This window comes from Theobroma cacao, chromosome 4 (genome assembly GCF_053813885.1).
Source record: "Theobroma cacao isolate CCN51 chromosome 4, ASM5381388v1, whole genome shotgun sequence".
Taxonomy (NCBI): domain Eukaryota; kingdom Viridiplantae; phylum Streptophyta; class Magnoliopsida; order Malvales; family Malvaceae; genus Theobroma; species Theobroma cacao.
The window spans coordinates 39,809,077-39,825,997 of NC_142642.1; the positions used below are offsets into that span (position 1 = coordinate 39,809,077).

Genomic DNA, 16,921 nt, shown 5'->3' on the forward strand with positions numbered 1-16,921 from the left:
AACTTACCGGCTGTGGGCTCTAAAGTTCGAATTTGTCTTCTTATTAAATTGGTTGGGCAAGTGTCGGGAAAGCCTTTATAAAGAAAACCCAAAACACAGGCCCATCTTCTTGTTGCCAGTAAATAATTCCTTTTAAAATTTGGACGACCAAGTCTACATTTTTTAAGAAGAAAATCCATTGAAAAGCTTCTCCTTTATATGGAAAACCATTTAAGCGGGAATACACAAAATTTAAAACAAATTCAACGAACGCAGGGCAAACCATTTTCCCAGAAACAGAGAAACTCTCCCAACTCAAAATCCCCCCACTGAATTTCCGACCAGCCACCGCCATGGAAGAAACCATAGCAAGAATCCTCACAGACCTTGAAGAAATCAATCAAATCCCAAACACCCAAAGCCAATCTCCGGTCATTTCTCGCTCTACTCTCTTAGATCTCCAATCCCTTTTATCCACAAACGACCCAGACCTCCTTTCCCAGTTCTTCGATGACCTCCCTTCGAAAAGTCTCTCTCCTTCTTCTCTCACTAACTTATTATCTTTCACGATGGATTCTGCCCCCTCCTATCATCTCTCTCTCTTAGCTTCCAAAGTCTACCTCTCCCTTCTCCTCTCCCCAAATTCCCCTGTTTTCACTCTCTTCACTCCCATTTCCTTCCTTTCTCTCCTCCGCTCCCTTCGTCGTGCTTTCAAAAACCGTCCTTTAGCCCAACCTGATGAGTCGCCCCCTTCCCAGGCGCCGCCCAATCGGAAGAGGAAGGGTGGGGGGAAGGGTCGTGGAAAACGGAGTAACGTCAGGAGTTCGGGGGGTCATAGTGAAGGAGAGAGTGAAGAGAGTGATTCTTTGGATATAAAAGACGTCTTCTTTGTGTTTGAAATGTTGGTTTCTGTTTTGGGTTTGATTCATTTGGATAGGTTTCCTGATAGTTTGAAGTCTTTGATACAAACTGTAGGTGAAATTCCTTTGATGGCAATGGAAAAGTTTGGCAATTTGGGTAGTTTTAATCGGTTAATGCATTTGTGTTCGCGGGTTTTGAGTGAAGTGTTAAGGTCTGAACATGGAGAGATAGCTAATATTGCAGCTGAGGTTTTGAAAGCTTTATCACCATTGATCTTAATGGTTAAATCACAAGCAAGAAGCTTCGCATTGGGGTTCGTGACAGACACGATGATCGAATTGGGAAATGAGAGTGACGGTGTTAAGAAAGCTGTTGTCAGTTTTCCTAGGTATTTGGCTCAGAAGGCGCCTGAGAAAGCTGAGCCGCGGGCTTTGGCTGTGGATTCGATTATGGAGGTTGTTAAAGTGATGGAATTTGATGATCAAATGGGGTATATAGAGTATGTGGTGAAGATGACTCAAGGGAAGGCTAATTTTAGGCTGTTAGGTGTTGATCTTATTGCAATGATGTTAATGTCATTGACGGATCCTTTAGGGGTGGATTCGGATGTTGAAGTAAGGGATCCTTGGGGTACAAGGTGTTTGGAAGCTTTGATTCTGAGATGTTCTGATTTGAGTGCTGGAATTCGTGCTCGAGCCCTATCAAGCTTGGCACAAGTTGTGGGGTTTTTATCTGGTGATGATAGGAACAAAGGTATTTTGAAGGAAGTGATGGGATTAGGTGAAGGTGGAAAGGAGAGGCCAGAGGGTGGAATGAATGATCTTTTGAGGAAGAGGTGTACGGATGAGAAGGCAGCTGTTAGGAAGGCAGCGCTTCTTCTGGTTACCAAGCTGACAGCCCTTTTAGGTGGTTCTTTTGACGGAGTGGTGCTCAAGACCATGGGTATGGCTTGTTCAGATCCACTTGTTAGCATACGTAAAGCTGCCATTTCAGCTCTTTCTGAGGTTAATTTACTTCTGTGCTTCACATAGTTTCCTTGTTCAAATATGTTTCCTTATTCTCTTATTATGCACATTATGATGTTCAACTAGTTTATGATGCTCATTTGACTTCAATCAGGTGTACATGCTTTTGTGATAATTTGATGCTTAATCAATGATTCAATGAACAGTATGATGTTGAATTTGTTTACTTAAGTGTATAAGTTCTTTCTTGTGCATTTCTCCATCTAATGTTGAATTTTGCATTAACTTTGCAGGCCTTCAGGACATTTTCAGATGAAAGTGTGACTACTGAGTGGCTACATTCTGTTCCACGTTTAATAACAGATAATGAATCTAGCATTCAAGAAGAATGTGAGAACTTGTTCTTGGAATTGGTTTTGGACCGGGTGTCTAGGGCAGGATCAGCTTGCCCAACCAAGAAAGGATCTATTTTGCCTGATTCAAATTTAACAACCAAAAGTTTAGAAAGGGAGATGGAATTGTTATTCCCTGAAGGGGTATTAGGTCTTTTGCAAGGCATCTGCGATGGGGAGGTGACTTCATGGGTGAAGAAAATTTGCACAAGCCTGGGTACAAAGAGACGACTGAAGCCCAAGATTGCTAGTGCTCTTCAAAATATTATAAGAACATCTGAATCTCTCTGGTTGAGCCATTCCATGCCAATTGAGAAGTGGACAGCCCCAGCTGGAGCTTGGTTTCTTCTATCAGAAGTGTCCGCATATCTTTCAAAAGCTGTGGACTGGGAATTCCTCCATCACCACTGGCAGCTCCTTGACAAGCATGGAGCAGAAGGTGAGTTCCAAAGCCCACTTAGGCAAGGGAATGGAGATGAAGAGCGCATAGAATCCAAATCAGTTGCATGGGCAGGAGATCGTGTTTTCCTCCTGCAAACCATCTCAAATGTTTCTGTGGAGTTGCCTGCTGAACCTGCTGCTGATTTAGCCCATAACTTGCTTAAAAGAGTTGAAAAATTCAGTATGCATTCCACAGAGGTATTTATCATTGGGTACACTGATAAACTTGAGAAATGCAGCAATGAGTTGTTTGTTTTCCTCTATGGACCTTTTCCTTCCCTTTTGGGCAAAATGCTAGCGTGTATGCAGTTATGGGGTTAAATGCTATGCTTTATCGAGTGACTGAATAATAATATATACATATGCATAATCAGCTAGACTATTTGATGACAGGTTAATGCTCATGTAAAAGCTCTTAGAACATTGTGCAAGCGGAAGGCTTTAAATCCTAAGGAGGCTGATCAACTTGTCGTGAAATGGGTGCAGCAGCTTCTCTCTAAAGCATGTAAAATTCTAGAAAAGTACATTTCTGAGAGTAAAGAAGCAAATAAAAGTAATTGTTTCTTTACACCACCAAGAAGTGGGAGTAGAAAAGGCAAGCAAGCAACAAGCGCTTCCAGGCTATTATCAAAAGCGGTCATCGCTGTTTATACTGTTGGGTCTTTGGTTGTTGTCTGTCCTTCTGCTGATGTGAGCACCATTGTTCCACTATTATACACAGTAATAACTTCAGGGAATGCTGATCCAAAGTTAAATAAATTACCAGTGCCTATGGTATCTTTGAAGCAGACTGCTCCTTCTTTGTATATTCAAGCATGGTTGACAATGGGGAAGATTTGCCTGGCTGATGGGAAACTTGCAAAAAGTTATATTCCTCTCTTTGTGCAGGTCTATTCATCAAACAAGTAGCTTGTCTAGTCTATGCTCTGAAATTCTAAGTTACAAACTAGAAAGGTTTTTGTATGAGTTCTGTTAACATTTTGCAATCCATGATTCTTCAAAGTGACGTCTCCCTCTGCTTTTATTAGAAATCCTAGTTTATACCAGTTTTTCATTCATTCATATTTGTTGCAACTTACATGCAAAACATTTATAAGCATAGCCAGCAACATCCATTGTTAGATTACATAGAAGGTCCGTAAATTATTTCCAAGCATAATGCTTATGCTATTCTCTAACATGCATTTTTTTTCTCCCCATCGTTTCCAAGTTATTCCTACAGTATTTCTCATTGTCATTAGTTCCAAATAGAATCTGCTAACAATGTTAACTATGCGTTTTAACAAGCAGGAACTTGAAAAGAGTGATTGTGCAGCCCTTCGCAACAACCTTGTCGTGATGATGGCGGATTTTTGTGTTCGCTATACTGCTCTAGTTGATTGGTGAGTCCTCTGGAAATTTAATAGAAATGAGCTTACTAGGGTAGTAAGCAACTAATTATTCAATAGTCAAACTGGCAGTTGAGATGAGAGTTAAATGAAAGAAAAAATGTACCAAAGAATTGTTTTCTATGAGACTGTTTGCTGTCCTAATGAACAATTCTTGAAGTTTACAGTTATATAGCAAAGATCACCAAGTGTCTCCGTGATCCATGTGAACTTGTCAGAAGGCAGACTTTTATACTGCTCTCAAGATTGTTACAGGTAACTTCCTGTTCCTTGTTTTCTTCACATGTGATATTATATTACTAGCTGTTTTAATGTTATAGTTTGTTCTTACATCCAGAGGGACTACGTGAAGTGGAGAGGAGTGCTATTCCTTCGGTTCCTTCTATGTCTTGTTGATGAGTCAGAAAAGATAAGACAACTTGCTGATTTTCTCTTTGGAAATATTTTGAAAGGTAAGTAGCTTTACAATTCATTGTAACATTATTGACGTTGGTAATATGGGTTGATTGGATTTACATTTCTGTATGATATGCTTCCAGCGAAAGCTCCTCTTCTAGCTTACAACAGTTTTGTGGAAGCCATTTATGTTCTGAATGACTGCCATGCCCACAATGGACATAATAATTCTATGAATTCACAGACAGAGAGTCAACTTTTCTCCATCAGGTACTCATGTCTTCATTCAGCCTTGAGAAAAAGAATTTCTGTGATTGAGGCCCATGTTTACGATCTATTCAGTGTTTTTTCCTTGATTAAATGTATTGTATTTTATTGTTTCCAGGGGTAATGATGATAGGTCCAGATCTAAAAGGATGAGTGTCTATGTGTGTTTGCTGAAACAAATGGCTCCAGAGCACCTTTTGGCCACTTTTGCGAAGTTATGTGCTGAGATTCTTGCAGCTGCATCAGATGGTATGCTCAATATAGACGATATAACTGGACAGTCTGTTCTGCAGGTACTAATCATATGGCACAGTTGTAAAGTTTGTCTGCCCAAGATTCTTGGCACTTTTCTTTTATATAATGCAATGATAGCAGCCAATCTTCTGGCTAGTAAATTTTAATTTGTAACTTTCTTGTTACTCATAATTCCCATGCAAAACATTTCTTGATTGTTGAGGGAGCAGGATGCTTTCCAAATTCTTGCCTGCAAAGAGATCCGAGCCTCATCCAATCGTGGATCTGCATCTGAGACAGCAGACGTAGAGGAAGAAGGTGGAGATAGCAGCGCCTCTGCTGCTGCTGCCAAAGGAAGGGCTATAACACAGGCAGTCAGAAAGGGTCTCATTCAAAACACCATCCCCATCTTTATAGAGCTAAAACGGCTGTTAGAAAGCAAGAATAGCCCTCTCACAGGTTCTCTCATGGAATGCATGCGAGTCCTTCTCAAGGACTACAAGAATGAGATCGATGACATGTTGGTTGCGGATAAACAGCTTCAGAAAGAGCTCATATACGACATGCAGAAATATGAATCAGCAAAGGCCAGAACAACAGCCGCAGAGGCAGTTGCCACCATGCAAAATCAAAGTGGCTACCAATCACCTTGTCTTTCTAAAGGAGCAAGTGGAACTCATGCCAAAAACAAGCTGAGCCACAAGTTGCAGAGTAATTCAAAAGTGGCTTCTGCAATGGCAGATGCAGCCGCCAAAGCCACTGCTCGGTCTGTGCTAAGGGAGGTGAACAAGGGAGCAATGACACCTCCACTTAATTCCATCAGCATGCCAAAACTCAAGTCTAACCAGGCAGGAGGAAGCAGTGCTCAAAATGATCGCCCATTAGATGTATTGGAATCCTTGAGGAGACGACAGTCCTTCAATTCTGATGACGAAAACTGATGTTTCAGAATCCACATTCTCCCATCTGGGCACTGTTTGATGTAAATAGTGAATATAATTCAACTTTTTTATGTTTTTAGAAGTAGTTTTACTTACCCAATTTCCATTGACAATTCTTCATTTGCATGCCAAAGGCATGTTAATGCATAGGGAGTATGAGTTCAATAGTTAAAGATGTATGGACTCAAATGACATAACAGTGTTTAATCAATTTAGTGAAATCTTCGCTTTTCTCTGCAGAGACTTCTCCAGACAGCCAAGAAATAACTTTTTATTATTTATTGTATTCAATTAAGTTTTTGTATTATTATTTTGGTTTTATGTTTAATGACTGATTAATTATTTTTAATTAAAATATTATTTATTATTTTATGTTTTCATTTTATGTTATATAGTATTAATATGATAAATTTATGTCATAATAAATAATGATGTGGTATAATTATATGATAATGTTGTATTTTTATTTTATATGTTAGTATTGTGTATATAAAATAAAAATTATATTTAATTAATAATAATTAGTCAATCGTTAATTATAAAAATATATTTAAATTAAAATAAAAATATAAAATTTAATTAAATACAATAAAAATAAAAAATATTTAAATTTTCTTTAATAGTTTAGATATTTTCTTCAATATTATAAAAAATGAAATTAATACCATCAGAAGAAGAAAAAAAAATTAGCTATGCTACTTTACACCTCCTTGACGAATACGACGTGGCGCGTTCTCATTCGATTTCCATAAACTATAAATATCAAAACCCGGGTCATTCCTCCCTTCCGGGTCAATTCAACCAACCCTCGTTTGGACTTTGCCCTTGGACATCTCTCTCTCGGGTTCGGATCTTTCTATCAGGTGAGTCCTCACTCTCTTCAATTTTGTCTTGAAGTTTTGGAAAATTCGATTTATTTTAATTACAGTTTCCACTCTATTCGAAACATTTCAGTTGAATTTGTATATTCCAATTCTTTTCTTTTGAATCTGCTTGTAACATGAATTCCTCTAATTTGCATTTCGGTTTGATTTAGGTGATCAATTTGGAATTTTTTTTTATTTGAAGCTTGTCAAATTTGATTGGGAAGTTGAGGGTTCGGACTCGAGAAGTTTTGGGGTTTTTTTTTTTTTTTTTTAGTTTCAAAATTGTTATGGATGGTAATAAAGATGAAGCTTTAAGATGTGTTCACATTGCTGAAGAAGCAATAGCTTCTGGTAACAAAGAACGTGCGTTGAAATTCATTAAAATCGCGCAACGCCTTAACCATAGTTTATCTGTTGATCAACTTTTGGCTGCTTGTGAAAACCTCGATTCCGGGTCGTCCCCTGCTTCTCCTGTTGTTGAAAAGTGTGTTTCTAGTAATAAGAATAGAGGCGGTTCGACTAAGTTGGATAAGGGTTTGAATGGGGAGAGGAGTTATACTGAGGAACATGTTCAGTTGATTAGGCAGATCAAGAGACACAAGGATTATTACGCCATTCTTGGTGTGGAAAAGACTTGTTCGGCTGATGAGGTTAGGAGAGCGTATAAGAAGTTGTCGTTGAAAGTTCATCCAGATAAGAATAAGGCTCCGGGTTCTGAGGAAGCCTTTAAGAAAGTGTGCAAGGCCTTTAAGTGTTTAAGTGTTGATGATTCGAGGAGGCAGTATGATCAAGTGGGTTTGGTTGATGAATTTGAGTACAATCAGCAGCATAATGTGAGACAGAGGAGGAGGAGATATGGGAATGATTTGTTTGATGACGAATTTGATCCTGATGAGATATTCAGGGCATTTTTTGGTCAGGGGGATATGTTTAGGACGTCTCATGTTTACAGGACTAGAGGGATGGGTGGTCATCAGAGGGAGCAGCGTCATGGCGGAGGACCTAATTTCTTGGTCCTTCTTCAAATATTGCCATTTTTGTTGATTTTCTTGCTTGCTTATCTACCCATTTCCGAGCCTGAGTACTCTTTGTTTAGGAATTACTCATATCAGATTCCTAAGACAACTGAGAAATATGGTGTGGAGTTTTATGTCAAATCATCAGCATTTGATGTGAACTTTCCACTTGGAAGTCCTGCTCGAGCTAATTTTGAGGACAATGTGATTAAGGATTACAGACATATGCTTTGGCGTTATTGCCATGTGGAACGCCAGAAGCGTCATTGGAATAAGAATTTGCCAACTCCACACTGTAATAAACTACAAAATCTTGGACTGGCATGAAGGTAAGTTTAACTACAAAATTGTGGCTTCAAGTCTTTTACTTTCTTTAGTTTCAGTGTCTAATCGTGCACCATTGTCGCTGGGTTGTAAACCATTTGTCACTGTTAGCTTCTGTGCTCGGTGGATGATATGATGCTATCAATTTGCAATTTGAATTATACTTAAATATGCGTTTTTCCTATTGAAAAGGGAATTTGACTGGATTCTGTGAAATCATCAACAAGATATTATGTTGATGGGCATGGAACCAAAAGTAGTGCAGTTAGACGAGTCAAAATTGTGGGATTAGTTCTACAGATATAGCCCAGCAATTTTGTTATGTCCAAGGTGCATTCTTTTGCCATGCTGTCATCTGCTAAGATTGTTCTGGGTTGGGAGACTGATTTTCAATGTATGCGAAGGTGATAATGAGGCTTGTGGACACCTTCAGGCCATAATGCTTCTCTTCCGATAATGTAAAGAAGTCTACAGTCTGCAGTTTGTTCCTAGTATGAATATTGTACGAATAGAAGGCAAGGATAGTTAGCGCAAATAACATAAATTGAACAAAGAATGATCTTCAAGATTGTTAGTTTTGTTGTTTCATTCTCATAGAGTTCCGGCGATGTCTATATTGCTTTTTTGAGATCCAGATCTTGGATCCTCCATATGATTATGTTAGAAATATGCAAAATTCATTGAATTGTTGTTTGTTCTTCTGCTATTTTGCTTAGTTTGTTGTGGAAACTTGTTACTTGTTGCTGCTCTCCTTGGAAGGTTTTGACGGGAAAGATCAGTGCCTTTGCCCATGGATGTTGCATTAAGCAACCATTTCCACTTCCATTTTCTATTCACTTCTTCCCTAATTTTCTCCTCTCTTTTTTTGGGTGGAATCTTTTCTTGTAGTTAATCTCTCCACTTCTGCTATAACAGCAAAAAAAAAAAAAAAAAAAAAAAAGAACACTAAGCTAGAAAATCAGAATTATTGTAACAAGATGAGCAACTGACAAGTAGGGCCGGCCTTCGATGATGGAGATGGACTGGTGGGGCTCTTTGGATCCGATTTTAAAGGCCCATAAAACTCCTGAATGGAACAACACCTTTATGGGAAAGAGATGGTTCAAAGTAGCCCAACTCCTCTAAAGAAATTTGTCTTTGGGATTTAGTGGTATTGGAGGCCCACCCACCAAGAAAATGACGGTCCCTTTCAATAATAATAATAATTTATTCTTGAAATTAGATAGTGAAAGTTTTATTTCTTAACGTAAAGAAATCATGGGTATTTGAAGGGAACACGGCATTAAAATTTAAATGACAGGTAGGATTTTGATGCTCTTATTTAATTCACACAGTTCTTGTTTGCCATGTTTCAAAATTGAATCCCATTCTCTTCGAGCTATGGTCCTTTTCCTATGAGTTTGGTGGGTCTTCAAACCAAATAAATAAATAAACAACCCATTTATTGGATTCTGGTGGGAATACTGTCCCTCTCAAAAGGAAAAAATAAAAATAAATTAAATAATTAAGACATTTATGAAAGATTTAAAATTAGGGGTCACCATTCACCATTGTAATTTGAAATAATCGATTGAATTCGATTACTTTAGTTTATTTTTTTTCAATTTCAGTATTAATAGATTAAGACAAAAGTTTATTTGATTATTTTGGTTAATTTTTAATATTTAAAATTTACAATCGAAAAGATAACTTTTTTTTTGAGGAGTTTGGTGGGTTTTTAAAACCAAATAAAATAAAATCAAAAAACATATGCACAACCCATTTATTTGATTATGTCCCTTAAAAAAGGAAAAATAAAAATAAATTAAAAATGCCATATTTTCACTTTTTTTTTTGCCTTAATGAAAGGGAAATGAAGGAGAGCTCTTCCTTTGATAAAGGACGAGCACGTGCGCACGTGCCTCTGTAAAGAGATCAAGAGCCAAAGAAGAGTAAACAAAAGAAAAAGAAGAGGGAAGAGATTGTCAGTCCAAAAAGAAGCCTCAAACAGAAAACGACAAAAAGAGAGTTGAGACTGAGCTCTCAGTTCGCTGCCCCAACGGCCAACCACCGTGTCACCGCCAGGACAACCACCGCAACGACCGTTAATTAACAGACAAGTTCATCAAAAGACAGCAACAACTTCAAAACTCAAACTGAACCAGTACGTATGATTAAACACTGAAACGAGGAGAATTCTGTAATATTAGTTAAAATGACAACAATACCCTCAGTTGCTCAAAGTAACCCCCCGTTAGATACACCCTTCCATCGCTTGGGTATTCACGTAAAATTACAAAAATCATAGTACAGGAAAATTCTACGTACTATACCGTATACAAAATAAAAAAAAAAAAGAAAAGCAGCCTTGGACCCTCAGATCGAAGCTGAGTCAAATATCGGAGTCATCATCACCGCCAAAGATGGAAACGCGGTTGTAAAGCAAGAACAAAATCAGAACCAGAAACAGGGCGACCCCAAAAGGGGAGCCGCTGACTCGGTGGATAGAGTCAGGTTCGCCGGTGGAGAAAATGCTGGAGACGAAGGAGCCACGATCCGAGGAAAGGAACTGGATGGTGAGGAGGAGAATGATGGGCAAGAGAAGAAGACCGACCGGACTCAACAGCTCAGTAATGGCTTCCGTTATAGCTTCACCTTGGTCACCGAACAGGAACGGAGCTAACACCACGATGCCCACAACCACTGCCAGGATCACTCCATGGGGTGCACCACCTTGCCTTTCTGGTAACATTGTGCTTGTAGGGTCTGGTCTCTTTCTTTTTTTTTTTTTTTTGAGGTTTGAAGCTTTCTGGGTTTGTGAGAAAGGGCTACAATAACGAGGAGGGAGGGAATGGGAAGGTTGAAATAGGGTTTTCTTCGGGGGGGGGAAGGTACTTAAAGACGCGTTTGTCTTTTCTTTGCTTTGTTTACCACGTTTTTACCTGGGAGAGATCAAAAGTAAGATGGGTAGTTCAACTGTTCAAAACCATTTCTTTATGTCTGAAGAGGGACTTTCGGTGTTTTTTAATTGGATTTCCCCTGCTTCTATCATTCATGCACTCGTCAATATCAAATAAAGTAAATTCTCGACTCTTTGATGAACCATGAGTTCTTTGTCTTCTTCTTGGTAAATTTTTAAGTTATAATCAAGTAATAATCAGATGGTGAAGCTTGCTTTCTGATTCGGATGGTTAAAACTTTGAACTTAATCTTCGAAGGAGGTAAAAGTCATCTAAAGCTGAATTTCTAGGAGCTAGTATTCGTCCTCAAATGCATCAGCTGAGCAAAAGCAGTACAATTTCGTGCAGGGCAGGATTTGAAAGTTCCACCTAGCTACCTATGAAGTAACACGTGCCAGTGGGGCTGAGGCTACATGGGGTGGTTCATAATTCTAAAAAAACATTATGTGGATGTCATGACACTACATTTTCTTAGTCTTTACAAGGAGAGAGTCTGTCTTTATTTTGTGGAAACAAAGGCAGAGGGTGATTCCTTTCAATTGCTAGGGCGCGCCGTGTGTGGAAAGCTTCCAAAGTCAATTTAGTTTCACCCATGGCTGCTTTGCCAATTGCATTACAGTTGTACTGGAAACATAGCTTGGCACAGGCGGCACAGCTTCCTTCCGGGGCATAGCTTTTCTTAGTGGAACTTCATCTTCTTTTAAAAATTTTACAGATTTTGATTGACAGTCTTGGTATCAAGAGTGAGAAAAAAAGGATCTGATACATGGATTTTTCTCTCTTTGTATGATATGGTACTAGTATCTAGTTAAATTATGGAGTATCTTTGAGTTTTCTTTACTCCATGGTATGCATTTTACCTAAAGTAATTTGGCATTATCATCACCTAAGAACCCTATCCTGACATGACATGTGCCTATAATTCTTCAGCTTTCTCACTTTGTACGATCAGGGTACCCCGGGGCTGCATCCTGGTCATTTTTGGTTTTTTTTTTTTTTTTCATATTATGGGGAAAGCTGAATGCATGAGAAAAGTTGGACCGAATGGGTTCGTCAATAAAGCCATTGAAGGGTTTTTGGACTCTTAGGTTGCAGAAGCATGTGGGAACCCCCTGATGATTGAGTAAAGTTGGAGGATCAATGACCCTTCATTTCAATAAATAAATCTTTTCTTCTCTATCATAGTAATAAGATTCAAGAACCCTTTTTCCCATCAATGACCAAAATACCATCCAATTGTCTTCCTTATAGTAAAGAATTTGCCTGCCAATTCAACACCATAAGATACCTGTTTCTGACCTTTTGCGGCTATTTTTTTATTAAGTTTTCTTCATAAAGTCTTACAGCCCCCGCTTTTTTTTCCTTCTTTTTTTCTGGTTAGCAATTTTGTCCAATTTTGTCTGATATATAGATAACAAATTGGAGATTGTATAGCAGTGGCACGTCATTGAGAGTAAGAAAATCTGAATTTGATGATGATTAAAGAGCAAAAATAGCAATCTGCTGCCAATAGCATGTGGACAATTTAGTACACAAAGTAAACTGAAGATGCAAGGGGCCAAGAGGGTGCAGATTAAATAAATGATTGCAGAGGGGGATTGGATCCCACACCACTTGCCGCAGAGGAAAACATTTCTTTTTTTTTTTTTTGTCTAATTCCCTTGCTTTGATCTTATATAGAAAGTTGGGAAAACGTTTAGTTAATTTACTGTATTACCTCATGATTACATTAATATTTTAACTTTAAGTCACACCCCATTGCTGACAGTTTTGAACCTAGAATCTGAGACACAATCCTTAGGTATCTCTTAAAATAACATGTTGGATACCTGCTAATGACTGTCAAGGATCAAGTGCTTATCATCTGATCAACAGGCAACATAAAGCCAGTGAAGATTGGCCAGGTGATTACCCTTTCAAGTCTACGCAAGTAAATATTTGAGTATCATGAAACATTGGAATCATCTTTAACCCTATAACTCTCATATTGATAAGGTGGGTCATAAGAAAAATAGTGATCGCATGGCAGTCTGCCAGATGTATTGGCCACTGACTCAGAAAACCAAATGATGCATTTCCATTGCTTTACAAGAACATTATTTAGAAGAAAACCAGGAACCAGGAAGAACCTGAGAAGCTAGACAAATGCCAGAGCAAAGAATCAAGGAGTTGAGGAGAAAGAAAGAGTAGGAAGAGTTGTTTTAAGCACCAATTTATTTGTCAATCATCCACCATAATCACACATTGCAAAGGAGCAGCTTTACTGTCCAGGACACTCCTGAAAGCAAGAACCACAATTGTGAGGATCATTCTGAACATCAACACACTTTCCATCACAGCAAACGAGTCCATAAGCACATGCCTGACCACATGCTCCACATGCTCCACAGTTATTGGAATCCCTCAGTGTGTCCCTGCAAAACTGTTGAAAACAACAGGTGCTGCCACCCCAAGGATTCTTCTCACGATCCAAGCAAATTTTAGCGTCTCTGGCACATGACAGCACCCTTTGCCGCCCTCTCGAAGCAGCCCGGAAAAAGTTCAAATGTGTTGAAGCATCATCAGAGTCCTGCAAACTAAGTTCCCTTCCAGCAGCAAACCCATCATCAGACGTTTCAATCAACACAAGGGTGATGAAAAGCAGACAGTTTTTAACAGCATATCTGAAATGGGAGTTTGCAGAAAGCATGGGAACATTACACGGAACACTTGAGATTGGTGATTTTGTATCATTATCTTTGACGAGAAAAGCTGGCCCGATCCGATGAGAAAACTATCAGAGGAGACATTAATTTTTATATTGAATTTCTTATTTGAACTGGTAGGCTTTGTCAAATAATTAGCATGAAGACAGTCTCATTACGTAGAGGATCAACCTAACACGATTCAAAAAATTAAGGAGTTGAGAAGTGAAGCAGACTTGATCATGACTTGGGTACTTTTAATTTGAGAAGGCAGTTGATGCAGAACATTTCCTATTAATTTTCCTGTTAGTCAATGAGAATTTTGCAACAAATCAAAATTTTCTATTGTCCAAAAACTTATAATAATAAGCATATGCTAAGGCAAAATTTGCCTTGACTGATGCCAGAAAATAGTTTTTATGGTAGTAGAACGCAGCAAATTTGATCTGATTAAATATTCAAGCTAATCATCTAGAAACCCTTAATTTGCAGCTGATCAACAAAAGAAAATATTCATATTGACAAATTTGAACAAAAGGGTTATTGAAAAAGGAGATGGTTTGCCATAGAAGCACCAGATTAATTTGCCATTCTTTGCTTTTATGAGTTTTCTGCTAAAGCAAGCTCACTTTTAGTCCAAAGCAAAATTACAAAATGGGGTTTGATTATAGATTAGAAAGGGTGGAATCATGGGAGCACAGAAGGGACAAAACAAAATGAAAAAGTCCAAAAAAACTACCTTTAGCATTCATGTGAAGCATATGCACTATCTGCAGAGAAGAAAGTAGCTAGCAAACCAAACCAGAACCTCATGAGAAAGCTGAAAGCCTGAAACTGTTGTTTTCAAAGTTCAAAAGACTAAAAAATAATTGAAGCAGATGTCAGGAGTAACATATAGCTCTATTTTCAGGATTTGGACAACCAGCTTAAATCAACCAAAAGTATGAAGTATTCAATCAATGTATTTAGTTTCTACTTTCTTGCCTCCTTCCAGTTTTTCTCTTGCTTCACCATCCGTTTTCACAAAAGCTGTTTGCGCAATCATATTTCCTTCACAATTAATCATTTAGCACTTCTTATACTATAAAACATATAAATCAAATTAAACAAGTGCTTAATGCCTTGAATGCTGCCATTTATGATTTGTGAGTGTTTTCTCTTGCAAGTACAGCATGAGTTGAAACGTTCGCACGCAAGCTAAATGCAGATTTGGGCTGCAACATGAATACAATTTAGCCTAGCTAAGGCCTGGTAATATAGACTTAGTCAGGGGCCAAAAATGACATACCAAGCTTATTCCAGATCCTGCCTGGTTTGACATGTTTAGACATGGAAACAATAAGCTTGGTTCTGATTTGGAACCTTAAACGAAAGGAAGTGAGTAAAACATCTCTGATATTATTGAAATCTTTGTTGATGAATTTGTATTTTGAAAATGTTGCTATATCTGCTACAACCAGTATCAAAATCTAGCTAATAGGATTAGATTAGGTCCAGAACCAAACATCTTAGTGCAAATCATCTGTGATGCTTCTTGGTCTTAAGTTTAAAGCTTTTTTGCTCTTGCAATTCCATCTTATGACATGCCCCAGAATCCAAATTCGGACTACATTTCCAAAGACATGCAATGTGGTAGGCCATGAGATTTGATTCTCTTTCGTGTGTCACAGCCCCATCTGTTTTTCTCCATTAAACTAGATAATGATAGGGCTACAACTTACATGTGATTCTGATCCAACGTTGGAAACGCTTCTGCACTTTCCAGAACCAAATTTTTTTTGAGCCCGTGACAGACAAGGGTCCAATCCATCTGTAAGAGGGGTCCACCAGAGAAAGCATTACATCAAAGCCTGACCATGCAGTCTTGCATTCATTGCCTAATTTGTTCCTAAACTCAACAAGAAATCCACAAGATTTGCCCAAATATCTGATTACACAAAAAAACAACACAGTAACACTATATTTTAATCAATCCATCAAATGCTAGATCTTGGGTTTCTGGTATCTTCAAAGGAAATGACAACCTATTGATATCGCAATTATGCTATATTTTGATTAATATGTATGTGTTCATTTAAGTAATTATGCTAATTTATTGATTTCGTAGTTATAATTAGATGAAAAAGTGTTGATAGGATAACTTTTCTGGAATCTTTTTCAAGCAAAACTTTCCTTAAAAATTTAGATGAAGAAGGCTTTTTGTTGTTTATCTCGAGTATGTGATTGTCGTTGTTTTGATGTCACATTTGACAGGAGGCTCTGATAGATCAGAACAAATTTATAGGGCATAGGGTTCTATCCTTGCTTTTAAGATGTCACTCTCATGACAGCCTCATGAATGCCATCAGAATTGGCTTCCATCATACCAAACAATGATGGATTGCATCAAGGATTACCAGAGTTGCATGTTAGCTCAACTGGATCAGATCCACAAGAAACTTGGGATCATCTTAGAAAAGATCATAGGAAAGGTTAGAATTTTATCAACATTAATTGAAGCTATATTCATAATTCCATTTGTCACTCCATTGGCAAACTGTTTGGGATGATAATGTTTGACAGACCAGTGATAGTATTAGTCCCAATGTGGCAGTGAAATCTTCTGAGAGGTCAATTCTTGCTATCTGTAGCTTGGAACAGAATATAAGGTGAAAAAAGGAAAAAAAAAACTAAAAAGGGGTAAATAAACATTCCTGTTTTGATACTTCCAAAGTTCCACCTAGGTAAAGGACGAAATGGCATGTTGTTCACATATGCAAAGTACTAAGCTAAAGTTTAAGAGTGTCTGGTTTCTGTTTATCTCAGTAGACCATATGCACAATTAATTATTATTTTCTGAATAAAAGGGTGTTAAAATACTGAAGAACAGATATGATTAGACCATAACAATAATGCAGGAAGAATCCTGTCGTGAGAAAAGGCAAAGAAAGATATATAAACATAGTAGAATCATGGTACAGTATTGATGCTGATGCAGAAAAAGTTATAATCAAATTCAAGGACTCTCTATTAGTACAGCTAACATCCTGCATTATCATACTTCAATAATCCAATCAATGTCAATAATCAATGTATAATTGTGGCTACTAATTTTTCTAAGTGATGGTAACCAAGTAAGCATGACTAACAGAAGGGAGAAACAGACAAATTTCAGAAGTGATATGATAAAAAAGACATGTGAAGGTAAATGCCAAAGAATGCTTGTTTTCTTTCTTGTTGTTTTCCCTT

General features: G+C 37.9%; 3 protein-coding genes across 5 annotated transcripts; 2 read left to right on the forward strand and 1 right to left on the reverse strand.

Annotated features, from left to right (window-relative positions):
- The first annotated feature begins 260 nt into the window (after positions 1–260).
- Positions 261–5,946, forward strand: LOC18603515 (binding protein). Of its 2 annotated transcripts, none has more exons than XM_007035548.3 (9): positions 261–1,844; positions 2,099–2,836; positions 3,032–3,526; positions 3,929–4,020; positions 4,194–4,281; positions 4,364–4,478; positions 4,566–4,692; positions 4,808–4,982; positions 5,154–5,946. In XM_007035548.3, the coding sequence occupies exons 1-9, from the start codon at positions 333–335 to the stop codon at positions 5,862–5,864; spliced, it is 4,053 nt and encodes a 1,350-aa protein (XP_007035610.3). In that variant the 5' UTR covers positions 261–332; the 3' UTR covers positions 5,865–5,946. The 2 variants fall into 2 exon arrangements, with proteins under 2 accessions (XP_007035610.3, XP_017974193.2); XM_018118704.2 differs by having other exon boundaries at positions 5,147–5,354.
- Positions 5,947–6,654: 708 nt separating this feature from the next.
- LOC18603516 (DnaJ heat shock amino-terminal domain protein (DUF1977)) lies at positions 6,655–8,755 on the forward strand. Of its 2 annotated transcripts, XM_007035549.3 has the most exons (3): positions 6,655–6,727; positions 6,901–8,075; positions 8,263–8,755. In XM_007035549.3, exon 2 carries the CDS (start codon positions 7,018–7,020, stop codon positions 8,071–8,073), a length of 1,056 nt encoding a protein of 351 aa, XP_007035611.3. In that variant the 5' UTR covers positions 6,655–6,727; positions 6,901–7,017; the 3' UTR covers positions 8,074–8,075; positions 8,263–8,755. The 2 variants fall into 2 exon arrangements, with proteins under 2 accessions (XP_007035611.3, XP_017974111.2); XM_018118622.2 differs by having other exon boundaries at positions 6,901–8,755.
- Positions 8,756–10,223: 1,468 nt separating this feature from the next.
- Positions 10,224–11,070, reverse strand: LOC18603517 (uncharacterized). The gene has a single exon (XM_018118865.2). It carries the CDS (start codon positions 10,799–10,801, stop codon positions 10,442–10,444), a length of 360 nt encoding a protein of 119 aa, XP_017974354.1. The 5' UTR covers positions 10,802–11,070; the 3' UTR covers positions 10,224–10,441.
- Positions 11,071–16,921: the final 5,851 nt, after the last annotated feature.